At 37.2% G+C, this 27,992-nt stretch overlaps 1 protein-coding gene and 3 pseudogenes across 1 annotated transcript; 1 reads left to right on the plus strand and 3 right to left on the minus strand.

The window, feature by feature from the left end:
• Window positions 1-4,109: 4,109 nt before the first annotated feature.
• On the minus strand, window positions 4,110-5,367 carry LOC113272136 (annotated as a pseudogene).
• A 30-nt stretch (window positions 5,368-5,397) lies between these two features.
• On the minus strand, window positions 5,398-6,153 carry LOC113274883 (troponin T-like). Its single transcript, XM_026524296.1, has 2 exons — window positions 5,961-6,153; window positions 5,398-5,861 (listed from the first exon to the last, which is right to left on the minus strand). Exons 1-2 carry the CDS (start codon window positions 6,061-6,063, stop codon window positions 5,623-5,625), a joined length of 342 nt encoding a protein of 113 aa, XP_026380081.1. The 5' UTR covers window positions 6,064-6,153; the 3' UTR covers window positions 5,398-5,622.
• A 1,975-nt stretch (window positions 6,154-8,128) lies between these two features.
• On the plus strand, window positions 8,129-9,244 carry LOC113272137 (annotated as a pseudogene).
• Window positions 9,245-9,312: 68 nt separating this feature from the next.
• LOC113272138 lies at window positions 9,313-19,959 on the minus strand (annotated as a pseudogene).
• Window positions 19,960-27,992: the final 8,033 nt, after the last annotated feature.

Consider the following 27,992-nt stretch of genomic DNA (forward strand, 5'->3'; position numbering starts at 1 on the left):
AAACCATTTATCTAGTCAGTAAACCTGGGTTGTAAAATTTCAATTTTTTCGACAAATTCAACTTTTAAAAAAGGACATTAAACCTCGTTTAGAAGTCTACCTTCGTATTAACAACCTTAAAATCTAAAAGCTTATTTTCTATTCTTCTTTGACAAACCCTAACCTAACTATCTCTCAAATAAAAAGCATATTAGAAATTAAGACTATATAATCATTGATATTAACCACTAATAATTAACATTAATTACTAATCATCAATATTAGATTCTATTCCCTACGTCCCTATTATATAGGAAGAATATTGGATTTTTCTAGTCCCACTGAATAGGCGTAATTCCAATTCGAAGAAGATTTTTGACATACATACCCTTATTTATGTTGTATAGGAAATTGTAGTGAGAATAATACAAAGGGTAAAAACATGAAAATTAAAAAACAAAAAAATTCGTAGTTGAAGAGATTCACCTTCTTCACCTATATTAGGGACGGAGGGAGTAATTATTGTCATTAACACTAATAAAGTAAGGCCATTATTGTCATGATAAAAATATGATGGATAAATGATTATTGATTTACCACATAGTGACTATACTTTGTCATTTTCTTGTATGTCTTAAATATTTTTTCCCAAAAAGGAGGCGAACCTTTATATTAATATAGTTTCATGGTGTTACAAGTCTGCTTTGAGATTTCAACCATTACATAGTATTCAACACAACATTCTCAAAATTTAAACTACCACTATCCACACTCAAGACTGTCCACAATCGTAGGATTTCCACCATTACAAAGAAAGAAAGACTAGAAAGATTGAGTATATATGAGAGATTTGGGTGTTGTCTGGCTCAGATCCGCTCACTAGGGAGAAGATCTGAGCCGGCATAGATGCTTAGTTTTGATGGGTTGATCTTATCGCAGAAAAAGGAAAGAAATGAATTCTTTTATTTATTTTGATGGCCATTAAAAATGCACAGATTCCAAAAATAAATAAATTAAGTATGCCTCAAAACAGGATTCTGAAAAATTCTTCAATGGAGCTCATTTCACGTTGCCCACCATATAACTAAATGTATCATTTTATAGGGAGTATGATAGTTGCCTTTCTTTCTCCCTTTTGTTATGGAGGGGGTTGTTGGATTAAGGGAGTGGAAAAATCGGAGTTAACTCATCGTATACATTCGAGTCGAACATTTTTACTGAGCCGGACAAATTTACCCTCGAATATTTCTTTTAAAACCTTAAAGAAGAAACCCTAGAAATTCTTTCTCAAATCATCCGAAAACTTTGTCGGTATGTTCGAACATAGTTTTTCCATCTAGGTATTTCATCACAGTTCTAATTGATTTCATTCTATTAATTTGTATAATACCTTTGCTTAGTTTTATCACCAACCTGATGACAAGCTAACTGTGTTGTACTATCATAGATTGAGTGATGAAGAAAAAGCGCTACAATATGAAGTTTTCATAGTAATAAAACAAAACCTCATCTACAATCAATAAACCAAATTAAGTCTGAAACTTGTTAGGATTCTTTTTTTCCTCGTTTACTGAAATATTAGTTTCTCGTTGTCCACAATGAACGAGATTGTTAAGTTGGCATCCTGAATTTTCAGAAGTTCTCGTTTTCTTTAGATAGCGTGAAATATTGGATGCTCGATTTCCAAGGCAAACGAGAATCAGGAAAATGGTTTTTGGGGAATATGGAACACTGTTTTAGTATGGTCGCAGTTTTGATAGTCATCTTAGTTTCTTAGAAGTGGAGGCGACTTGTAAGGCTTTCAACCATTAATCAAAAGGAAAAATGCATACTCTTAAAGATTGAATACTAAGTTTAAAGCACACAACTTGGTACATTGGCTTCATTTATATTTTCAATATTATTATTGCAGCTAGCTTGTGGCCACTTTGCAAGCTTATTCCAAGAGACCTGTGTCCTCCTAACTGGATGTTAGGAACTTCTTATGGAACTGCCAGCAAGAATCAAAATTTCTTATTGAAAATATGTAAGGATTTCCTTTTGTCGGTCTACGTTTTATTCAAGAGAAAGAACAATAAAAAATTTGTAGACTGACCAACAATGAAACATCCAAGCAAGAAGTTGATATCGCAAATTTCCGAAACTGAGTTTACTGAGGAAGTACCGGAAACCATGCAGTTCTTGATTAAAAAAACTAACAAAATCGATATTATTACTCAACATCTCTATCTACCTGCTCACTGATTTATTCAATTTATTTATAATGCTTCATGTGTACTGTGAATTCTTCTCGTCATCTTGCATTTTAGATGAACTTGATTGTACTCACGTACGTATAGGTTGGCTGGCCTTCTATATTCCATTGGCCAAGTGTGTATGCCTGCAAACAGAGACACAAATATACTGCCCACTCACAAGGAAAATGTGGCGTCTATGCCTTCTTAACATTCAAATTAAGTGTGATTTTACTAAGAGTATAACACTAAACAATCAAAACTGGAAGAAGAAAAATGGAAACTGAAGCATTATGATTCACCTGCAACACCATCGATGAAATGGCAGTGTATATTGCATTTTCACCTTCTCTATGGCTATAATGAAATGTTGCGTTTCACTTCCTATTGTCTTGTAGAGAAATGTGGATTTCATGTTCCAAATTGTGAACGTGAATGCTTCGTTTCTCTTCTACTGGTACCAAATAACTGAGGTTTTACAGACATATTTTTTCTTATTATACTTACATAAAAATAAGAGAGAATCATGCTATAATCGATTGGGTTCTTGGGAGTCTATATTTCCAGCAAAGTCAGGTACATAGATTGAAAAAATGTTTGGTTTGATTCTCTTTGCTTTGAATAGTTAAATGTTGAGAGTTCAGCGTCATCTTTCCCGACATTAAAATCTCTAAAAATTTACCAGTCATGAAGATATAGCTTCGGTGATAAAGTGTCAAAATCCTGATGATTTTCCATTAGATGAACCATAGATGAGACTGAGTTTTAGGGCTTAATTTACGAGTATTTTTGGTCATTGATAGTGATAACTTATTGAGTATCATCATGAATCAGTGGGTTAGTACGAGTAACAAGTGAATAGACTTTAAAGGATATTTTGGTCCTGAAAATAGTAGAATATAACTCATACTGGATCAGTGAGTTGACTGCGAGTTTTCCACTCCCTTGATCCAAAAACCTCCTCCCTATAACAAAAGTGTTCTTTCTATCCCATTCCACTTCCACATATGTAGAAAGTATCAAAAGTAAAGCTTGAGCATAGCCACCAAATTTTGATGCCACAATTAGACCTAGTATCACAAGTATCATTACTCTTGTGCAATTTCTTTAAACTTATTTCACCCCGTCTCTTTCCAGCCAACTCACCTAGAGGTAAAATACTCGTCTCTTTAAAGACTGTCCATTAGATTCTACAGTCCGGTGCCTATCCACTTCAGTTCAGCTTGTAATTAATAACCCAAAATTCTCTATCCGGGACCGAACTGAACTCCCCTTATTGTAATATAGGTGGACCCGAACCAATTTTCACCTCATAAAGTTCGTATGAAATCTTTAACTATGCGATTTATGACTTACAACTGTCTCACATGCCTGACAAGCGGAAGTAGAAGAGTGTCATGATTGTGATTTTGAGTCCTTGACGAGACTATTTGTTGTTTCTGGACGATGACCAAAAGTTAACCCTTGATTCCTTTGAAGCTTGCAGCAAAAGTAGTAGCATCTCCTTTGATCCCAGTTAAAAGAGAGAGTTGAGAGAGAATGAGAGATATTAAAAAGAAAATAAAAATGATAAAATAATCCAACGATCAGATTTTCTCTCTTCATTCTCTATTGTCAGTTGATGTAAGCATATATTCCAGATTCTGTTCTTGCTTTTCTATTTCTACAGTCTACACCAATTAATTTTGCATGTTTAGGACTCTATAGTGGAGGAGTTACTGGTAATTAATTTACCGTTGGATGGTAATTAATTCGATCAGTTGATGAGTTTGCTATGGGACAAGGGTAGTCAGTGCCTCGAGAAGTTCTGATCAAACCACGGCTGTTTTTTTTTTCCGTCCTTCTACACTGATGAGTCGGTGCCTACTTCATAAAATATTATCAGCTGCTATCCTATCAGCAACAAGCGGCAAAAAATGTACAGTAAGTTCCCAAAGTGATGGGAAAAACCGTTAGCATTCCAAAGATAACGCCGGTGTTTAAGATTTTAGGATGGACGTTGTATTCCTTAGCAAAGATAGATATGGAACTACTCCTTGGGGAAGTGCGTGCAGCCTGTACAATGGCAACACCTATAGAAAACGTACAGGCAATCATACGGGGGTTGTGACCGATCAAAAAATAAATAAAGTAACGCCATAAACAAGCCAAGACTGAACATGGCTATCCGAGACCAGCATCAGATGATCGATGATCGAGCCTAGTCAAGACTAAAAAAAGAAAATGATCAAGATGTAGATTTTACTTTTGATTTACCATGAGCACCAACTTTAGGGTGAAGCTCTGTAGTTGAGCTAGAACCAAGATTTTTCAAATTTGGTTCTAATAGTTCACCACCATTTATGGCTTGACTGTTTCCAAACCTGAACTGTTCATCCCGGCGGTATTCCCCAAACTCTTTTGGGTTTGGTTCAATCTGATGGCTCCATTTTCATGACCATATTCAGCACCTCTTCTGAAACAGGGGAAGGACTAGAACTCCAAACAAACATACGAACATCTTTAGCTCCATCACATTTTTCTTCTATCCCAACAGAAGTAAACATACAAGTACTTTTCACATTTCTTCCATCAAAGCATAGAGCAAAAATCAGTACTACCAAAAATTGATCCTCTAGGAGTTTCGTTTCTGGAAGACTAAGTGAATAAATCTCAAAACTAGTTAAATTAAAAGCTCTTGGAGTTGAGCAAGCCCATGAATGTGGACCATTATTAGATCTCCTAGATCAAATCACCGAAATCAAAAAAAAAAACTGGAAAACATTTCAGAACCAAAACTAGTAAATTTCCTAACTGTAGCATGAAGTTTACCATCTTCACCAACTTCAGTTTGTAATGCTTCTTTACCATCTAGAGATAGAATTTCAGAATCTACCGTAAATGATATGGTATAACCAGCAGTATCAGAAAATTGTTCAACATGAATTAAGAAGTTTAGCTCCTTTGTACTCAAACATGAGAGTATACCAACTGATACAGTGAAGAACAACAATTTGAACCATCAGTATCACTGAACTTCCTGAAAATCTCCATCTCAAGTGTAGAGAGTGAAAATAATGTAATAGACTATTCAAGAGAACCATTTGCTCTACACCGAGACCAAATTAAAGGCTAGAACTACCAAGACTATATATAATCTTTCGAGGAGAATCATCAGCTATTGATCTAAAAAAAAGTAAAGAAATAGATAGTAAACAAAACCCAAATCCATTGATACCGAACCGTCTACATAAAGATGAAAACTAAAAAAAGTAAAAACATGCATCATCGACAACTTCTAGAGAACAACCATTTGAACCATTAAAAACTAAGAAAAGTAAAAACATGCATGATAGGCAATTTCTAGAGAACAACCATTTGAACCATTATACTCTCCTTTCAAAAGATGATACCCATAAATGCAGCAGAATTAATCTTCTTCCTCTTCTTCCTCCTCCTCCTCTTCTTCTTCAGCTTCTTCTTCCTCTTTTTCTTCTTCTGCTGCTGCCTCAGGTGGTGGTGGTGGTGCTTTTGGTGCCTCATCTTCCTCATCTCCTTCTTCTGGTGGAGGTGGAGGTGGAGGTGCTCCTCCCCATGGTGCAGCTAATCCTCCAACAGAATTCCACTCTCTTTTGTTTCCACAAGTTGGTTTTGGTTTATCAACAAGACCTACAAAGAATCAAAACATAATCAGAACAATTTAAGAAGAAAAAAACCTTAAATTAAAAACAAATAACATAATGAACAATTTTAGAAAAAAAAACTTACCTTGTCTTGGCCAGAGGTGGGGGCTGTTGACATTAGTGGAATAAGTGTCTTTCCTAACATCTTTCACATCCCTCTTGTGAGAGTTCTTGGTGTTTCCCGACATAGTTGTGTTCTTGGTGTTATCTCTTGGTTTTTCTTTCTTCTCTCTTCTGTGAGTTTCAATTTCTTTCCTTTTTCTCTTGTGTAAGTTGAGAAGAAGATGCAGCCGATATTTATAGGAGGTGGCTGGGCTATTTAGCATATACTACGGGGCCCAACTAACCATCCCCTTCTTTTTCCAAAAACGACTCACGAAGGGGGGATTCGAACCTCTGACATCTTAGTCCCATACTCGACTCTAATCCACTAACCTTGCATATGTGTTTTTTTATCACAAATCACATTTTTTCCACCGTATTTAATTTTTTCTTCCTATTAATACATGCCGATTTTCGTGTACCGAACCTATATCTCCAAATCGAATTATACACGTACGTATATCGTTCCTATTACTGCCGTATCAAGAGCCGTTGAACATATTCTTTACCGAATTCAACTTTTATAAATCCGTATAATACCCGTACGTATCCCGTTCCGAACGTTTTCTGTACCCCGAATCGCTAACTAGGGCCCATGCGTCTTGGGAATCCGGGATATGATTACCCTTTCCACCAAAAGAAATGCGCCTGGAACAGTATCAAGTCTCCCATTTTCATATTGAAGTTGTAAAATGAAGAAAAGATTTACTAAATGTAAATGATCGATATGTATCATGGAGTGAAGTTTGTTAGTGAAGTGTGCGACACAGGTTGTAATTTTGATCATTTGGAAATCACAAACCTATATCTTAGGCATTTAAAAAGAGTTTTATTAGAATCATATTATTGGGGCTTTAAACGGCTGGATTTTTTGGGGCTTTACGGGATTATGAAATAGCAATCCATAAACTCCTTATCCTGTTATTTTATGCAATACATAATCCACCCTTAATTTGATTAGTGCTAATTAAATTGATTAAACTAATTAATTAGTATTAGTGAATGAATTAGACTAATCAGATGATTAAACTTTTGAAAATCAATACTTGATTTTCCTTGATTTTGAAGAGGGAAAAAATGGTGATTTTGGTCAAAAAATTTTGAGAAAAATTGAAGAAAAATAGTGAAACCCTTCATCAGAATACTCGGGATAAGCTTATAATCAACTTCGATCAACTTTATCGATTCAACTCCGTCAAAAATCATAGCAACATCTGAGTTTTTTACCAGTTGCGGCTAGGAAAATGTGGAGGAGTTGAAAACATAAGTGAAATTTGTTTACTACTAGCCCTTCCAACACAACTCCACTCTAATTCTTTGTTGTAACTCTTTCAAAAATTCCAAACCTGGAATGAATTCTTCAAAGAACTTTTAAACCCTAATAAATCTCCTAATAACCTTAAAGCATGAGGTGTTTGATGTTTACCTTTTGATTCATATAACTTAGGAAATACTGGTTGAATAGGGAATGAAATCCTTCTATCTTCTCCATTAAAACTCCTGTTCTTCCATCCATAACATCTGATAGTTCCATTGAAACATCTGTTATTCCTTTCATGACATCCAACAATTCCATTGAAATGGAAACTTCTGTTATTTTTTTCCTAGCATCTAATAGTTGGTGTTGCTGTTGGAGTCCTAGAGAAACTAAGCGACATTTTGTTAGGGCTTGTAGAGTGAGTAAAGGAAACGGAGGCTGAAAGAGTTCAGGGTTTCTGTTTTTTAAAGGCTTGATGTTCCATGTTACTCCTAAGCTAAAGCGCACCACCGCACACGGCTCATCACATGAAGGAGCCTATTCTGATGGGATTTTGGACCGCTTGATATGTCAAGTGACTCGAGAACAAACCCGATCCTGATCCAATAAAGTTCCGCTGAGTTCGTAGTTGTTTCCTAAACAAACGCTTTCATATATTTCCAATCATTTTTGTTAGAGTCCAAGTTTAGCAAACTGCCGCTAATAAAGAAAACCCTAAATATTATTATTTCTTTGCTAGGGCCTGACATAATTGTTCATAACCGGGTTAGGGTATTGAGCAGAGCTATAGTGATTTGATTTGTCAGGGTAAGATGGATTCAGAGGACGATATGTATGATAATAATGATCATGAAGACTACTTTGAGTAGAATGATGCAGGAGATTCTAATTCCATGGATAACCATGATGCAGAAGATGATCCTGAAGAGGATACGCAGAAGCCTGAGGGAAAAAATTATACTGTTATGAATGAGGACGATATACGTGACCGTCAGCAAGAAGATATTTCATCGGTATGTAATGTTTTTTTAGTTTCAAGAGCTTCGGCCATTACCCTACTTGTCCACTTTAATTGGCGTGTCACTGATGAACATGATGAATGGTTTGCTAATGAAGAAAAGGTACGTAAGGCTGTCGGCTTGTTCGAGAAGCCCGTTGTTGCTAAAATCGTTGGTAAAAAGAAACGGAAATTTACTTGCGGAATATGTTTTGCTGCGCATTGGTCTAAACAGATGTTTTCTACTGCTAGTTGCAATCATCTCTTTTGTAGGTCGTGCTGGAAAGGATACATCAATACATCGATTAACGATGGACCTGGGTGTTTAACGTTGCGATGTCCTGATCGGTCTTGTAATGCTGCTGTAAGTGAAGACAATGGTAAATGCATTGGTTTGTGAAGTAAGTAAAGAAAAATATTCTCGGTTCCTTTGCAGGTCTTATGTTGAAGTTAGTAAGAATATTAAGTGGTGCCCTGCTCCGGGTTGTAGTTCCGCCATTCAATTTGCAGTGGGTAGTGAAAACTGTGATGTTACTTGCAAATGCACTTATAGCTTTTGCTGGAGCTGTATCGAGGAAGCACACCGACCAGTTGACTGTAGAGCTATAGCACAATGGAATTTGAAGAACAGTAATGAGTCTGAAAACTTAACTTGGATATTAGCTAATTCCAAGCCTTGTCCGAAATGCCAACGCCCGATTGAGAAAAATCATGGTTGCATGCACATGTCGTGCTCAAAGCCTTGCAGACACCAGTTTTGCTGGCTTTGCCTTGGTCCGTGCGGTCAGAGCATGGAACCAAAACAGGTGGTAACTATAGCTGCAATCAATATAACAAGGCAATGCAAGAGGGCGCATATGATGAGGAGAAAAACAAAAGAGATACGGCAAAAAAATACATAGAGAAATATGCTCATTACTACGAACGATGGGCCATTAACCATAAGTCAATGGTTCAGGCGGCTGAAGATTTGAAGAAGATGCAATCATGGGTTTCTCAGCTTTGGTTAGCTCATTTTCTAACCTCTTGTGTCTCTCTTTCAATTTTTATAGTTTTTGTTTTGCTCGATTGGAAAAGTTGTTATTGGTTATTATATTGCAAAGCAAAAAACAAATACATTACAAGCCAAAGGCAAGCTGTTGACAACAGCACTCCAGTTTCAATATACCCATCGATATCAAAGCATATAGTGCACGTGACAGCACCACGACCTGCAGGAGGAATTCCATGTAAATAGAACGTACCCAACAAGTTATTGTCATCGATTCTAGCTCTGTCACCCTCATACACCCGAAACTCAAAACCACTTTGTCCTTTGACGCTAGTACGGAAGTTGTGACACACCTTCTTGTTCGGAATGGTGCTGTTCCTAGGCATTACCACTGTCATATAAGCTCCAACTACCCCAATACCTAGAGAGAAAGGGGTGACATCCAACAACACCAAATCCTTCACCTTCTCGTTAAATTTGCCACTCAAAATAGAAGCATGCACTGCTGCACCATATGCCACAGCTTCATCAGGGTCGATGCTCTTGCAGAGTTCCTTCCCATTAAAGAAATCTTGCAATAAAGCCTGAACTTTTGGAATTCTGGTGGACCCACCAACAGGTTTCGTGGACGCTGGTCTTGTCCATCTCTGAATCCTCCAAACACCTCTTAACAGGTTTCATACAGTTATTGAACAATCCTTGTTCAAGTCTTCAAATTCAGCGCGAGTGATGGATGCATGAAAATCGACACCTTCACATAAAGAATCGATCTCCATGGTTGTCCGTGTAGTAGTTGAGAGGGTCCTTTTTGACCTCTCACATGAAGTCCTCAACCTCCTAAGAGCACTTGGATTTTCACTAATGTCCTTGTTGTGCTTTCTCTTGAATTCTTGAACAAAATGATCGACCATTCTGTTATCGAAATCCTCTCCTCCAAGATGGGTATCTCCGGCTGTAGCCTTGACTTCAAAGACACCCTCGGCAATGGTGAGTAGTGAAACATCTAAAGTACCACCACCAAGATCAAAGACAAGAACATTTTTTTCACCAGTTGCCTTTTTATCAAGACCATAAGCAATCGCGGCCGCCGTTGGTTCATTGATGATTCTCATTACATTAAGGCCAGCAAAGGCCCCAGCATCCCTAGTCGCTTGACGCTGTGAATTGTTAAGGTAAGCAGGGACTGTAACAACAGCATCTTTGACACTCGAACCAAGATAAGTCTCGGCAATTTGGCGCATCTTTGTGAGAATCATGGATGAGACTTGCTCAGCTGAAAATTGTTTCGGCTTTCCGTTGTAATTGACTTGAATCATGGGTTTCTCACCTTTGCCAATGACCTTGAAGGGCCATACCTTCATATCACTTTGAAGGGTGCTATCGCTGATTTTCCTACCAATTAAGCGTTTCACATCTACAGAACAGAAACCAGAATCAGAAAGCACAAAACTAGTAACAAATAATAACAAAGTGATGGTTAAAGTCAGATATAATTTTTTGATGCACACTAATTGATGAAGATGTTGATCGAAAAGCTTACCGAAAACAGTATTGATGGGATTCATAGAAACTTGATTTTTAGCGGCATCACCAATCAAACGTTCGTTTCCACTAAAAGCAACGTAGGAAGGAGTTGTACGATTTCCTTGATCATTAGCAATGATCTCAACACGGTCATGTTGCCATACACCAACACAAGAATATGTCGTTCCTAAATCTATTCCTATTGCCGCACCTCCTGCTATTCTTCCATCCATTAAAACATAAACTCAAAGATGCTGAGAGGAAGAAAAACTCGACTTTTTTTGTTGTAAAAAGAATAAAAAAGATTACACGTTACTGAACATACCAGCCATGCAACCAAGAGAAAAACTCAACTGAAACTTGCTGGAAAAGATGTGTGTAAATATATAGTAGTTTTTTTTAAGACTAAATTTAGAATGCTATTAATGTTTCCTTATAAAATCAGTTTGTGCGTACGTCCTAGAAAATTTAAAATGCTGTAGACGTTTCCTTTTCTAGTATTTTTTCACCATTATAGATTTGTCCGATGATTATGCCCGACTTCTCGTGTTCGGGGCTTGTATAGCATTGTTTTTTGTTTTCTGGGCCTTGGACATGTTGTCTATTTTGGGCTTTGGTTCTGTTTTTTTTGTTAAAAGAACACAACCATATAAAAAGAATCCTGATTTTGGGCATACTGAAATCTTACTAGGCATACTGCATAAAGATGAAAGAGGTTGTGAAATAGAAAAATCAGATTACCCCTCAACCCAAATATTTTTAATGGCACATTTGCCCTTTACGTATTAGTGTTAGTAATATTGATTAGTGATTAAATATTTTGTTTAGTGATTAAGATAATTTTCAGAATTATAAAGGTTGTTTAGATGATTTTTTGGATCATGGTTCGGTGAAACAGGTTGAGGTTCGGCTCACATCTATGAGCCGAATCTATCAATTGATGAACGGTTCGGTTCACTGAATCTGTTTACTGCATGCGCCGAACCTATAATTTTCAATTCCAACCCTTTTGCTAGACACTAGTTCGGCTTATATGAAAGTTTCGTAGTAAGCCGAACAACATCCTGAATAGCTCGGAAAAAAAATAATTACTGGTTCGGCTTATATTTCGAAAATCGTATAAGCCGAACATCAATTTGTTATTTTTGGGTTAAAATATTGTTATTGGTTCGGCACATATTGAGAATATCGTAATAGCCGAACCTCGTAAATGTGCTAGGTTCGGCACATATTATGATTATCGAATACGCCGAACCCCTATGCATCTCTATATGTGACTAGGTTCGGCATGAAATTTCATGCCGAACTGTTCATATACACTTACAGGAAGCTTTTGTGAAGAACAGTTCGGCTAAAAACGCAACTCAATTTTGAGCCGAACCCAACACTATAACCGTCATTTAATCGATGGAAAACAACAAATAGGAGATTGGGTTTGTAAAACTTGCTTTCTTATTCTCATTTCCGGAGTTGGAGATGCAATTGGTTCCATTTCTGGTTCAATTGGTGGTTGATTTTCAGTTTCTACACCTTCATCTTCAATTGGTTCTTCTTCTTCAATTGATGGATTAGAAGAAGATTTGGTTTGCCTAGTCCCTGCTTTTCTTTGTACGAGTCATTATGTGGTTGAGTTTAATCGACGATCCAATTTTTACGAATCGACAATTAATCACGATGATGATTTTTTTTCGTAGGAGGGGAAAGAGTTCGGCTAGAGGAGGAGGAAAAAGAAGAGATGGTAAGGGAAACTGATTTTGATTTTTTAGAAAACTGATTTTAGATTTTTGTATTAAGGGTATATAGGTAATTGAACTACCCATAGGATACCCCTTATAAGGTCACCCAAGATGTGACTATTGTTTTGTATGCCTAGAAAGATTTAGGTATGCCCAAAATCAGGGTTCTATAAAAATGCACTCTACATGATTGGAATTGCCTATATGTATATTGAAAAATTCTTCAATGGCGCTGAAGCCACACTGTCCACCATATACCAAAAGTATCATTTGTTATAGAAAATATGATGGTTGCATTTCTTTCTATTCCATTCCACAGATGTAGAAGTATCAGAAGGAAGCAAAGCCTTAGCATTGCCATCAAATTCTAATGCCATTAGACCTATATATGCACGAAATATTCTTGTGAATCTTTTTTTGAATTTATTTCACCATCACCTAACCACTGTCCCTTAGACCTAGCATGTCATTTTCTGGCTAGGTTGAGAGAAGCAACTTTGTGTTTATTTATTCTGAAAACCTGTCTTCAGCCAACTATCATCCTGAGGTAATTAGAGTGCTTATATATCTCATTAAGGCTGTCCTTGAGATTCTCCAACCTATCCACTTAAGATTGTAATAACCCAAAATTTACTTTCCCCATTTCTCAATGAAAAATCCTTGTCCTTCAAACTTTTTGCGTAAATAAGACTGGGTCTTCTATAGAGTTAAATATCCCACTAAACCGACTTGGGACCAAGGAGAAGAGTGATGATGTATGTTTTTTTTTTTTTTTGGATGATGACCAAAAGTAACCCTTGATTCCTTTGAAGCTTGCAGCAAAAGTATAATATCTCTTTTGATCCCGATTCCCAACTAACACAAACTAATAGCTGTTTCACAATTAAAAATACAGAAGTGAGATTCAAAATAAAGAAAACGAAAAAACGATACATCCAACGATTAAATTTTTTCTCTTCATTCTCTATTGTCCAAGTCAGTTGATGTAAGCATACTCCAGATTCTTTTATTTCTTTTCTCCTTTTACATTGGTGTCTATTTCATGAAATATATAGTTGATGTAATCAATTGATAGGTCAGTTTGATATGTGACAAGGGCATCGTAAGACCCTCAAATCAACAAATTCTGTTCAAACCATGGCGATGATTTTTTTTTGTCCTTCTACACTAGTGAGCCGGTGACTACTTCATGAAATATTATCAGCTGCTATCCTATCAGCAACAGGCAAAAAATGTACAGTATGTTTCCAAAGTGATGGGAAAAGCTTAGCATTCCAAAGATAACCCCCGGTGTGTAAGATATTATTATGATGGACGTTGTATTCCTTACCGAAGATAGAGGGGACTATTCCTTGGGGAAGTGGATGCAGCCTGTACAATGACTAAACTTGCAAAATGAGAGGTGGAGAACTTTAACAAAATGCACGCAATATAAAATTGCTTACCTACATGCACGATTACTCTAAATACTAAATAGACATTGACCCCAAGTGTCGGTTTCTCCCATAAGTTGGAAAAAAAAAACAAAACTAGTGACAAAACCCCTAGATGAACAAACTAGTGATAAGAAAAAACCGATCATATCATTTCTACCAAATAAAAACCGTTTCAAATAAAACTGGGACAAAAACCCCAAGTCAAATGATAATGAGCAAATTTAAATTTTTTTATTTTAAAAAAACCCAAATGTACCCTTTTATCTTTTCTTCTTCTTCTTATCTGATTTCTTCTTTCTTCCGTCTCCTTCTCCCACCACCTTCATCACCAGCAGCAACAATGGATCTCCACGAGAAGAACGGCGCTGATTCAAGAGATGAAGAATTCGAGGGACGTTTTCTCTCAATCATTAGTTCATTCATTTCCCTAAAACTGAGAAAAGAAAGAGAAAGCAGCAGCCGCTGCTGTTAAATCCGAGAGACCAGATCGAGACGCTGATTGAGAAATTGAGAAGGAAATAAGATTTGAGATGATGTTCATAGAGCGTAGAGAGGAAGAATCAGCAAAAAACTGTTGCTAGAATTTATTGAGATCGAGAAACAATGAAGAAATTAGGGTTTATGTTATGATGCTGAGCTGTGGCTGCATTTGATTCAAGAATACAGATAAAGACAGATGGAGAGTTGGGTTTGGTGCTGTTTAAGAAGACTTGTTGCTGTTAATCTCAGAGATGAAGAAGAAATTGATGAAATCAGGGTTTCGATTTGAATCTCCAAACGAAGAACAGGAAAGGAATTGGGTATGTCGATAATAGCAGAATCAAACAAGAAATTTGTGATGTTAATCTCAGAAGACCTGTTAGGTTTGGTGAACAAGTTGTTGCTGGTTGGCCTTCTTGGCTTAGTGTTGTTGCTCGTGAAGCTATTCATGGTTGGATTCCTCTTCGTGCTGAAAGTTTCGAGAAATTGGAAAAGGTAAGGGTTTCTTCTTCTTCTTTTGTTATTTTGCTACGATTTTTTACTGTTCTTGAATTTCTCATTTCTGGTCTAATTTGTGTCGTTATACATCGGAATATTGAAGTGGATTATTACGTCGACAAGGTATTTTTGTATTTGTTCATGTGCTGCAATTATGTGAATATTGCAATTTTCTGACTGTATCTTTAGATTGGACAAGGTACATACAGCAGTGTTTTCTGAGCACGAGAGCTTGCAACTGGGAGGATGCTTGCCTTAAAGAAAGTTCGGTTCGATAACTTTGAGCCAGAAAGTGTGAGATTTATGTCGCGGGAAATAATGATTCTCCGCAAACTGGAGGGACTAATTACTTCTAGACTGTCAACTAGTGTATATCTTGTTTTCGAGTACAGGGAACATGATATTGCTGATTTATCATCTTGTCCTGACATCAAGTTCAGTGAATCACAGGTTCGTATATATGGAACTCTGGATGTGTGTTCTAGTATTCGGGAATTACCAACGTTAAAGGGTTTGATTTGTTCATGTTGTGTAGGTTAAATTCTATATGCATCAAATACTATCTGGCCTTGAACACTGTCATTGAAGAGGTATAATGCACAGAGATATCAAGGGATCCAACCTTCTTGTTAGTGCTGATGGAGCTCTGAAGATAGCTGATTTTGGCCTGGAAAATTTTGTTAGTGTCGGGCACATTCAACCATTAACTAGTCGAGTTGTTACTTTATGGTATCGGCCTCCTGAACTTTTGCTTGGATCCACCAGTTATGGTCAATCTGTTGAGCTATGGAGTTTTGGTTGTTTATTCTGTTGATATGCTGTGTGTTTGACTCAAAGGGTTCAGGTTGCTGATGTGGTTGATTGGGTCTGTGGTGTTGAATACCAACTCGCAGATGGAAGGAAATGGAGTATTATAGGAGCAGTTGTTGTTGCTTAAATAAAAGGGTTGCAGGAAGTGGTTTTAGGCTGATCTCGGAAGCCGAGGAAGGACATAATTTGCTGGAGAAGGCAGAGTAAGAAGTGGCAGACAGAAATTACAGGAAAGTATGAGAGGCAGTGTTGCTGTTGTTGCAACAGAAGTGCAATGCAGGGAAAGAGGTTCAGGTGATGGCAGTGATTGCAGGTCAGCTGATAGAGTGGCGTTGCTGCAATGTAGAGAAGGAATGAAGCTGGTGATATGCTGTTGTTGTAGAGAATGTGCAAGAAGTCGAGCTGAATTTGCAGAGAAGCTTATGTTGTAAGCAGTGGTAATGGCAGTTACAACATTGATCTGTGATTGGGGTTTTGTCGCATACTGTTCAGGCCAGAGTATAAGGAGAAACGAGGGTTTCCGCTACAGATTAGTGAAATTCAGTGAAGGAGCTGGACATGGGAAGAGTTAAGAGCTCTCTGAGCTGAGATGCAAGATGGATGGTTTGATTTGGGTTCAGCTGATTAACGGAAGGATCATCAAGAGAGTAGATGCATGTGCAGTGACTGGTGCAGGTGGTGTTAGCTCAAGTGCATGATTGTGCAGTTGCAGCATTGGTGGTTACTGAGCTAGCCGTGTTACAGGTGGTTGTGGTCATGATAACTAGATAAAGATGGTGATGTGTTGGGGTTGCTTGCAATTGAGATTTTGAGTACAAGACTGGGCCATGAAAGAAGAAAACAAGGTCGTGTGCTGGTGGAATTGTAAACAAAAGTGCAAGGCAGGGAAGCTAATATGATGCTGGTGGAATTTTTGCTGGTGTTTGAGCATCAAGGAAGCAATATTGTTGTTACAGAGCTGTTGTAACGCAACAAGACTCTGCAATGTAATGAAGGTGTTGCAGGTAAGAACTGATGGTGCTGATGAGTTCGTGCTGAAGAGAATAGAAGATTGCGGTTGCGGATGTTGCACCTAAAAGACAGAGAAGTTGGTTTGTTGGTGGCAATGGATTGAAGAGGATATGGAGCAATAGTGCACATTTGCACCTGAATTGAAGGGAAATGCCGCTATTGCCGAGGGAAAATGAAGTTGCAGGAACTGAAATGGCAGCTGTTAGTGTGATGAAACAAATTATGGTTTCATCTTATTTATGATGAAACCAAAATCGGTTTCATCGTATTTCAACGATGTATTTCTATCCATAAACATGTATAATACCTCTTATAATTCTTCTTGCGGGTGAATTCTCACGAAACCAAGATGAAACCAAAATCGGTTTCATCGTATTTATGATGAAACCAAAATTGGTTTCATCTAATTTTTTGGGTGGTGGTGGGCGGTCGTGGTGCTGGTGGTGGTGCGGCGGGTGTTGGCGGTGGTGCTGACTGGTAGCGGTGGTGATGCAATTGCTCAGTATCGGTGGCGGCGGTAGTCGGAGACGGCGGCGGCGGTGGTGGTCAGAGGTGGCGACGGCGGCGGTTGTCGGCGGTGGTGGTGGTGGGCGACGGCGGAGGTGGTCGACGGTGGTGGTGGCGGAGGTGGTTGGCGGCGGTGTTCGGCAGCGGTGTTCGGCAGCGGCGGTGGTCGACGGTGCTGGTTGGCGGCGGTGGTCGGTGGTGCTGGTTGGCGGCGGTGGTGCAATGGTAGTTGGCGGCAGTGGTGGTGGCGGCGGTGGTGGGTGACGACGGTGGTGGTTGACGGCGGTGGTGGTCGGCGGTGGCGCTGTTGCTGGTGGTTTGTTGTTGGTGGTGGTGATAGTTTTGTTTTTGTTGGGGTGATTTAAATACTAGAAGGGTAATTTAGACAGTTTATGATATTTGGGGTTTTTGTATCACTTTTGTTTGGATGGATTTTTTGTGATGGGTTATAACCGCGGAGATATATCTTAATTTAGACGACCAAAAAGCTACAGATGGACCTGTTACGTCATTTAAACAAGCTACAGATTATTTTCATAGAGTAATTGACGTTTGCTTAGTATGGAACGATGGGTGGATATTCCTGTAACTATTAATAGAAGGTCACAAAGTGTGACAAAGTGCGAAGGTTAACTGCAAAACAACGACAGCCGAGATAGAAAAAGAAAAAAAACAAAAACAAAAACATTATAAGCCAAAGGCAAGTTGTTGACAACAACACTCCAGTTCCAACTTACAGTAGACAAAGAAACCCCCTCAAAGAGATTTGTAGCTAAACTTTTGTTATGATAGAATTGCACAAGTTTTTTAACTCAGCCACCTTGTCACTGATGTCAGCTATGGCGGCTTCCTTACTGCTATTGCTATTCAACCACTGGTTTGTTTGATGCAGTGCACGCTCGATCTCCTTTTTATCATTCACGGCTAGCTTTTTTCCTAGTTTACCGATTGTGATCCTCGTGTCGTCTATGTACTCCACCAAAGAATCCTTCAATTCCGCTTTCTTCTTGAATTCTTCATCATCTAGTTTGTATTTCTCAGCCTCTCGAATCAACCTCTCAATCTCATCCTTCGGCAACCTCCCCTTGTTGTTTGTAATTGTGATCATACTTTTCTTCCCTGTTTTATTTTCCTGTGCGTACACATTCAATATACCGTTTGCATCGATATCAAAGCATATAGTGCACGTGACAGCACCACGAGCTGCATGAGGAATTCCTCTTAAATAGAACGTACCCAGCAAGTTATTGTCACTGTTTTTAGCTCTCTCACCCTCGTACACCGGAAACACAAAACCAGTTTGTTCTTTGACGCAAGTACGGAAGTTGTAAAACACCTTCTTGTTCGGAATGGTGCTGTTCCTCGGCATTACCACTCTCATATGACCTCCATTTAACCCAATACCAAGAGAAAGGGGGGTAACATCCAATAACACCAAGTCCTTCAGCTTCTCATTACCGTCGCCACTCAAAATAGAAGCATGCACTGCTGCACCATATGCCACAGCTTCATCAGGGTCGATGCTCTTGCAGAGTTCCTTCCCATTAAATAAATCTTGCAATAGAGCCTGAACTTTTGGAATTCTGGTGGACCCACCAACGAGGACAATTTCGTGGATGCAGCTCTTGTCCATCTCAGAATCCGCCAAACACTTCTTAACGGGTTCCATACACTCATTGAACAAATCCTTGTTCAAGTCTTCAAATTCAGCGCGAGTGATGGATGCATGAAAATCGACACCTTCACATAAAGAATCAATCTCCATGGTTGTCCGAGTAGTAGTTGAGAGGGTCCTTTTTGACCTCTCACATGAAGTCCTCAACCTCCTAAGAGCACTTGGATTTTCACTAATGTCCTTGTTGTGCTTTCTCTTGAATTCTTGAACAAAATGATCGACCATTCTGTTATCGAAATCCTCTCCTCCAAGATGGGTATCTCCTGCTGTAGCCTTGACTTGAAAGACACCCTCGGCAATGGTGAGTAGTGAAACATCTAAAGTACCACCACCAAGATCAAAGATGAGAACATTTTTTTCACCGGTTGCCTTTTTATCAAGACCATAAGCAATTGCTGCCGCTGTTGGTTCATTGATGATTCTCATTACATTAAGGCCAGCAATGGTCCCAGCATCTCTAGTCGCTTGACGCTGTGAATCGTTAAAGTAAGCAGGGACCGTGACAACAGCATCTTTAACACTTGAACCAAGATAAGTCTCGGCAATTTGGCGCATCTTTGTGAGAATCATGGATGAGACTTCTTCAGCTGAAAATTGTTTCGGCTTTCCCTTTAAATTGACTTCAATCATGGGTTTCTCACCTTTTCCAATGACCTTGAAGGGCCATACCTTCATATCACTTTGAACGGTGTCATCGCTGATTTTCCTACCAATTAAGCGTTTCACATCTACAGAACAGAAACCAGAATCAGAAAGCACAAAACTAGCAATGCATAATAACAAAGTCAGATATAAATTATTGATGCACACTAATTAATAAAGGTGTTGATCGAAAATCTTACCGAAAACAGTATTGATGGGATTCATAGAAACTTGATTTTTAGCGGCATCACCAGTCAAACGTTCGTTTCCACTAAAAGCAACGTAGGAAGGAGTTGTACGATTTCCTTGATCATTAGCAATGATCTGAACACGGTCATGTTGCCATACACCAACACAAGAATATGTCGTACCTAAATCTATTCCTATTGCTGCACCTCCTGCTATTCTTCCAGCCATTTGTAATAAATATACCCAAAACAAAAACTCAAAGATGCTGCAAAGAAGAAAAACTCAACTTTTTTTTTTCTTTTTTGGATCGCCGAAACTATATGAAGAAGGAAAAAAGAATAAGAAAGATCACACGTCGCTGGACATGCAACCAAGAGAAAAACTCAACTTTGAAACTTGCTAGAAAAGATGTGTGTGCATATATAGGTTTCGGTGATATTAAATTTAGAATGCTACTGATGTTTCCTTGTAAAATCAGCTTGCGCGTCCTAAAACTTTGAATGCTATTGATGTTTCCTTTTCTTACCAAGTTACCATTATAGATTACGTTTTCTGGGCCTAGGACATGTTGTCTATTTTTGGGCTTTGGTTCTGTTTTTGTCAAAAGCACAGACCCACGTAATATGCACTTTACATGATTTTACCCTGAAAAATGAAACCCGTTCTGAGGTATACTCAAATGTTCTGAGGCATGCGAAACCATTACCTTATCTAGGGTGGGTTTACGAGGGGTGTCCTAGTAGTGGGTAGATTATTTAGTTACCCTTAAATTACTTAAATACCCTTTACCAAAATTTAAAACATAAACCTAAACTAACCAAAATCCAAAATCATTTTTATTCTTAGCCTAATTTGATCATCATTGATCAAATCATTTTGATTTTATTTTTCGTTGGTAATCAATTGTTGATTCACAAGTATAAATGAGTCATGTGAATCATTGCGCAAAGATATTTAGCTTCAAATACGCACATTGGAACCCAGATCTTTGTTTTTCGTTTTTTTTTTTTTATGTTTCAGAAGAACAGTTCGGCGGATAATTCCATGAAAATGATAGCCAAACTTCACTATGTTAAAATCCATACTTAGTTCGGCTGTTATATTTTTTATTCGAATCAGCCAGATCTAAATTCTTCAGTTACAGAGTGAAGTTCGACTGATAACTTGTCAGACGAACCTAAATTCGTCAGTTACAGAGTGAAGTTCGGCTGATAACTTGTCAGCCAAACCTATGTTTTTCGAAAATATACTTAGATTCGGCGGACAAGTTATTAGCCGAACCTCTGGGTATTCTTCATATACGAAGAACACCCTAGGTTCGGCTGATAACTTGTCACCTAACCTAGGTATATTTTGGAAAAACATAGGTTCGACTGACAAGTTATCAGGCAAACCATTTATCTAGTCAGTAAACCTGGGTTGTAAAATTTCAATTTTTTCGACAAATTCAACTTTTAAAAAAGGACATTAAACCTCGTTTAGAAGTCTACCTTCGTATTAACAACCTTAAAATCTCAAAAGCTTATTTTTCTATTCTTCTTTGACAAACCCTAACCTAACTATCTCTCAAATAAAAAGCATATTAGAAATTAAGACTATATAATCATTGATATTAACCACTAACAATTAACATTAATTACTAATCATCAATATTAGATTCTATTCCCTACGTCCCTATTATATAGGAAGAATATTGGATTTTTCTAGTCCCACTGAATAGGCGTAATTCCAATTCGAAGAAGATTTTTGACATACATACCCTTATTTATGTTGTATAGGAAATTGTAGTGAGAATAATACAAAGGGTAAAAACATGAAAATTAAAAAACAAAAAAATTCGTAGTTGAAGAGATTCACCTTCTTCACCTATATATTAGGGACGGAGGGAGTAATTATTGTCATTAACACTAATAAAGTAAGGCCATTATTGTCATGATAAAAATATGATGGATAAATGATTATTGATTTACCACATAGTGACTATACTTTGTCATTTTCTTGTATGTCTTAAAATATTTTTTTCCCAAAAAGGAGGCGAACCTTTTACATTAATATAGTTTCATGGTGTTACAAGTCTGCTTTGAGATTTCAACCATTACATAGTATTCAAACACAACATTCTCAAAATTTAAACTACCACTATCCACACTCAAGACTGTCCACAATCGTAGGATTTCCACCATTACAAAGAAAGAAAGACTAGAAAGATTGAGTATATAGGAGATATTTTGGGTGTTGTCTTGCTCAGATCCGCTCACTAGGGAGAAGATCTGAGCCGGCATAGATGCTTAGTTTTGATGGGTTGATCTTATCGCAGAAAAAGGAAAGAAATGAATTCTTTTATTCATTTTGATGGCCATTAAAATTGCACAGATTCCAAAAATAAATAAATTAAGTATGCCTCAAAACAGGATTCTGAAAAATTCTTCAATGGAGCTCATTTCACGTTGCCCACCATATAACTAAATGTATCATTTTATAGGGAGTATGATAGTTGCCTTTCTTTCTCCCTTTTGTTATAGGGAGGGGGTTGTTGGATTAAGGGAGTGGAAAAATCGGAGTTAACTCATCGTATACATTCGAGTCGAACATTTTTACTGAGCCGGACAAATTTACCCTCGAATATTTCTTTTAAAACCTTAAAGAAGAAACCCTAGAAATTCTTTCTCAAATCATCCGAAAACTTTGTCGGTATGTTCGAACATAGTTTTTCCATCTAGGTATTTCACCACAGTTCTAATTGATTTCATTCTATTAATTTGTATAATACCTTTGCTTACTTTTATCACCAACCTGATGACAAGCTAACTGTGTTGTACTATATCATAGATTGAGTGATGAAGAAAAAGCGCTACAATATGAATTTTTCATAGTAATAAAAACAAAACCTCATCTACAATCAATAAACCAAATTAAGTCTGAAACTTGTTAGGATTCTATTTTTCCTCGTTTACTGAAATATTAGTTTCTCGTTGTCCACAATGAACGAGATTGTTAAGTTGGCATCCTGAATTTTCAGAAGTTCTCGTTTTCTTTAGGTAGCGTGAAATATTGGATGCTCGATTTCCAAGGCAAACGAGAATCGGGAAAATGGTTTTTGGGGAATATGGAACACTGTTTTAGTATGGTCCCAGTTTTGATAGTCATCTTAGTTTCTTAGAAGTGGAGGCGACTTGTAAGGCTTTCAACCATTAATCAAAAGGAAAAATGCATACTCTTAAAGATTGAAGACTAAGTTTAAAGCACACAACTTGGTACATTGGCTTCATTTATATTTTCAATATTATTATTATTGCAGCTAGCTTGTGGCCACTTTGCAAGCTTATTCCAAGAGACCTGTGTCCTCCTAACTGGATGTTAGGAACTTCTTATGGAACTGCCAGCAAGAATCAAAATTTCTTATTGAAAATATGTAAGGATTTCCTTTTGTCGGTCTACGTTTTATTCAAGAGAAAGAACAATAAAAAATTTGTAGACTGACCAACAATGAAACATCCAAGCAAGAAGTTGATATCGCAAATTTCCGAAACTGAGTTTACTGAGGAAGTACTGGAAACCATGCAGTTTCTTGATTAAAAAAACTAACAAAATCGATATTATTACTCAATATATCTATCTACCTGCTCACTGATTTATTCAGTTTATTTATAATGTTTCATGTGTACTGTGAATTCTTCTCGTCATCTTGCATTTTAGATGAACTTGATTGTACTCACGTACGTATAGGTTGGCTGGCCTTCTATATTCCATTGGCCAAGTGTGTATGCCTGCAAACAGAGACACAAATATAATGCTCACTCACAAGGAAAATGTGGCGTCTATGCCTTCTTAACATTCAAATTAAGTGTGATTTTACTAAGAGTATAACACTAAACAATCAAAACTGGAAGAAGAAAAATGGAAACTGAAACATTATGATTCACCTGCAACACCATCGATGAAATGGCAGTGAATATTGCATTTTCACCTTCTCTATGGCTATAATGAAATGTTGCGTTTCACTTCCTATTGTCTTGTAGAGAAATGTGGATTTCATGTTCCAAATTGTGAACGTGAATGCTTCGTTTCTCTTCTACTGGTACCAAAGAACTGAGGTTTTACAGACATATTTTTTCTTATTATACTTACATAAAAATAAGAGAGAATCATGCTATAATCGATTGGGTTCTTGGGAGTCTATATTTCCAGCAAAGTCAGGTACATAGATTGACAAAATGTTTGGTTTGATTCTCTTTGCTTTGAATAGTTAAATGTTGAGAGTTCAGCGTCATCTTTCCCGACATTCAAAATCTCTAATAAATTTACCAGTCATGAAGATATAACTTCGGTGATAAAGTGTCAAAATCCTGATGATTTTCCATTAGATGAGACTGAGTTTTAGGGCTTAATTTACGAGTATTTTTGGTCATTGATAGTGATAACTTATTGAGTATCATCATGAATCAGTGGGTTAGTACGAGTAACAAGTGAATAGACTTTAAAGGATATTTTGGTCCTGAAAATAGTAGAATATAACTCATACTGGATCAGTGAGTTGACTGCGAGTTTTCCACTCCCTTGATCCAAAAACCTCCTCCCTATAACAAAAGTGTTCTTTCTATCCCATTCCACTTCCACATATGTAGAAAGTATCAAAAGTAAAGCTTGAGCATAGCCACCAAATTTTGATGCCACAATTAGACCTAGTATCACAAGTATCATTACTCTTGTGCAATTTCTTTAAACTTATTTCACCCCGTCTCTTTCCAGCCAACTCACCTAGAGGTAAAATACTCGTCTCTTTAAAGACTGTCCATTAGATTCTACAGTCCGGTGCCTATCGACTCACGAAGGGGGATTCGAACCTCTGACATCTTAGTCCCATACTCGACTCTAATCCACTAAGCCAACGGTCCTTTGGTTCTAACCTTGCATATGCGTTTTTTATCACAAATCACATTTTTTCCACCGTATTTAATTTGTTCCTCCCATTAATACATGCCAATTTTTGTGTACCGAACCTATATCTCCAAATCGAATTATACACGTACGTATGTCGTTCCTATTACTGCCGTATCAAGAACCGCTGAACATATTCTTTACCGAATTCGACTTTTATAAATCCGTATAATATCCGTACATATCCCGTTCCGAACGTTTTCTGTACCCCGAATTGCTAACTAGGGCCCATGCGTCTTGGGAATCCGGGATATGATTACCCTTTCCACCAAAAGAAATGCGCCTGGAACAGTATCAAGTCTCCCATATTCATATTGAAGTTGTAAAATGAAGAAAAGATTTACTAAATGTAAATGATCGATATGTATCATGGAGTGAAGTTTGTTAGTGAAGTGTGCGACACAGGTTGTAATTCTGATCATTTGGAAATCACAAACCTATATTTTAGGCATTTAAAAAGAGTTTAATTAGAATCCTATTATTGGGGCTTTAAACGGCTGGATTTTTTTGGGCTTTACGGGATTATGAAATAGCAATCCATAAACTCCTTATCCTGTTATTTTGTGCAATACATAATCCACCCTTAATTTGATTAGTGCTAATTAAATTGATTAAACTAATTAATTAGTATTAGTGAATGAATTAGACTAATCAGATGATTAAACTTTTGAAAATCAATACTTGATTTTCCTTGATTTTGAAGAAGGAAAAAATGGTGATTTTGGTCAAAACATTTTGAGAAAAATTGAAGAAAAATAGTGAAACCCTTCATCAGAATACTCCGGATAAGCTTATAATCAACTTCGATCAATTTTATCGATTCAACTCCGTCAAAAATCATAGCAACATCTGAGTTTTTTACCAGTTGCGGCTAGGAAAATGTGTCGACCCAGCCATATATAGGAGGCTACTGTTGGGAAATGAGGAACTGTCAGCCGTGAACATGAAAAACGGATGGAAAGTGAAGAACTTCTGGCCGTTATTTTTTCCAGAATATCCGGAGTCTGTATTACGGCTGGGTTAACATTTTTTTTCCTGTCCGTAATTTAATATGTAAGTTGCGAAATTTTGAGTTTCAACATGAATACACCCTACGATTGAAAATTAGTAACACTTTCATTAATTAAACCACAATAAAACCCGTTACATGCTTAATAGATCCTCATTACAAAGTTGGTTTTAATAACATACCTTTCGATGTATCAAGAAGTTTTTGATGATAGCGAATTGAGCTTCGAAGTTAAAATTATAACCTTTCCATTTTCACCATTCCTTCTTAGCTTGAGCTACGACTTCTTCATCAGTCTCACCTTTAAGTCGAAGTTGCTTGCACATACGAAGTAAAGCCATATATTCTTCCACTTTTTTGTTATATCTGCAAAACAGAGATACAATTCAATCCCATCGAGGTTGTTACTATTACCTGTTTCACTACAAAAATCTTAATCCAATACGATTGACTTGGTACACCACCTTTCCTTCGTTCTTCTCCACTCTTTGGATAACATAGTACAAATTTTTTGCAAAGAGATATATATTCTTCCAAAGTAAAGTTTGGTTTATCCTTTGAGAAGTTTTGGTGGAGATTATTGATGTGGAGGTGGAGTTTATATGGAGGTGTAGTTATTTCAAGTTTAAATAAGTGGTTGAACGACCGGAACCTTCTATAGATCAGTCTTCAAACAGATCTATTTTTCACAATTCAAAAAACTAGCCGATATGATGTGGTACAAAAGAAAATTATAGGTGTTTACGTCTAGGAAATCGAAAGATAGACAAAGTCGTAATTAACTATAAACCTGCAGGGTTTGTGGTTTGTCAGATTTACGGCTAGTTTTTCAGGCCGTAAATACGAGTTTCTACTTTCTGTCAGAATTACGACATGGATATATAGCCATAACCTGGAGATAATTTTCTTTTTGGGTTGTCAGAGTAATATACGGCTAGGTACTCCCAACGATAACAGGATTACGGATGATGTTCCTAACCATTCCGACGTTACGGCCAGGAACGAGAAACGACGACCAAGCCATAAGCTAGAGTTGTAACTTTGTTTCAGTATTACGGTTTAGAGTCCTAACCGTGACGTTGATACACGGCCTGGATATATAGCCGTAACTAGGAGCCATTTTCTTTTTGGGTTGTCATAGTAATATACAGCTAGGTAATTCCCAACCGTAACAAATTTAAGGATGTGTTTCCTAATCGTTATGCAGTTACATCCAGGAACTTGAAAGGTAGACCAAGCCGTAAGATAGAGTTGTTACTTTTATGTCAGTATTACAGTTTGGAGTCCTAACCGTAACCAGGATACACGGCTTGGTATTACCTAACCGTATACAATTTACGGATGCTTATCCTAACCGTTTTCACGGATATATGCATTTAAGACTAAGTTATGTGAAGCATCGACCTAACTGAAAGTGCACAAAAATTTCAATAATGGAAAGACTAACAGTCATTCATACATGCAAAGTTATAAGAAATCATCCATCCAAATCCATAACCAAACCACGAAAACAGTAAATAGACGAGGTCTTAGATAATAAAAAAAACATGAAGTAAAATACTAAAAAGACACTAAATAGTCATTCACTTGATTCCTCCTCCGAAGTCGAGTGCAAAAAAGCATCCAAATCGTCGCCCTCTTGCTCCGGGTTAACAACTTGTTCTAGAACTCTAGGTTGTTTACCTCTTCTACTGCCACCTTGAACTGGAGTCTTTTTACCTCCACCATTGGTGGTTTTCCAAAAGTTGTTGTAGTTGTGGTAAAAACTGGGTTCTTTTCAGACCTGTGAAGGAAATAATTTTTAGACTTAATAAAAATAAAGATAAAACAAATTAAATTTAAAGGTGAAGTAAATATTATGGAAAGACCAGGGTTCAGGATTTCACCATACACCAAAATTCATGTGATTTAATGATAATTCTTATCATGCAATTCTAGACATTATAATTCCAATCAAAAGTAATTGTGATTCTAATCATTGCCTAAATCAGATTTTCAAAACATCCATTGTTAATCGCAAGCATGAAATATCAAAAGCAATAAACCAAGCATATTTCATCAAGAGAAAACACAATTAATTAATAAAAATCATTTATTCAATTTTCATTCGGTGCAATTAATCATAAAAGGATTGCATAAATAAATTTAAATGAATTTTACCACATAACTTTTGGAAGAATGGCTTCCTCCATCACCCCTGGGATTGGGTTTAGCTCCTCATCCCAAAAACACACTCACAAGATAAATTCATGGCTAAAATAGGTGTTTTTATTGATGTATATAAGATGAAACAGGAATTAGCAACATTGTAGAA

Source organism: Papaver somniferum, chromosome 4 (assembly GCF_003573695.1).
Source record: "Papaver somniferum cultivar HN1 chromosome 4, ASM357369v1, whole genome shotgun sequence".
Taxonomy (NCBI): domain Eukaryota; kingdom Viridiplantae; phylum Streptophyta; class Magnoliopsida; order Ranunculales; family Papaveraceae; genus Papaver; species Papaver somniferum.

Bases quoted from the DNA above. Each gene is read 5' to 3' on its own strand.
- LOC113274883 (XM_026524296.1), bottom strand. From the start codon at position 6,063: ATGTCGGGAAACACCAAGAACTCTCACAAGAGGGATGTGAAAGATGTT. The intron at 5,862-5,960 runs GTAAGTTTTTTT...GATTCTTTGTAG, and splicing joins CCACCTCTGGCCAAGACAAG to GTCTTGTTGATAAACCAAAA.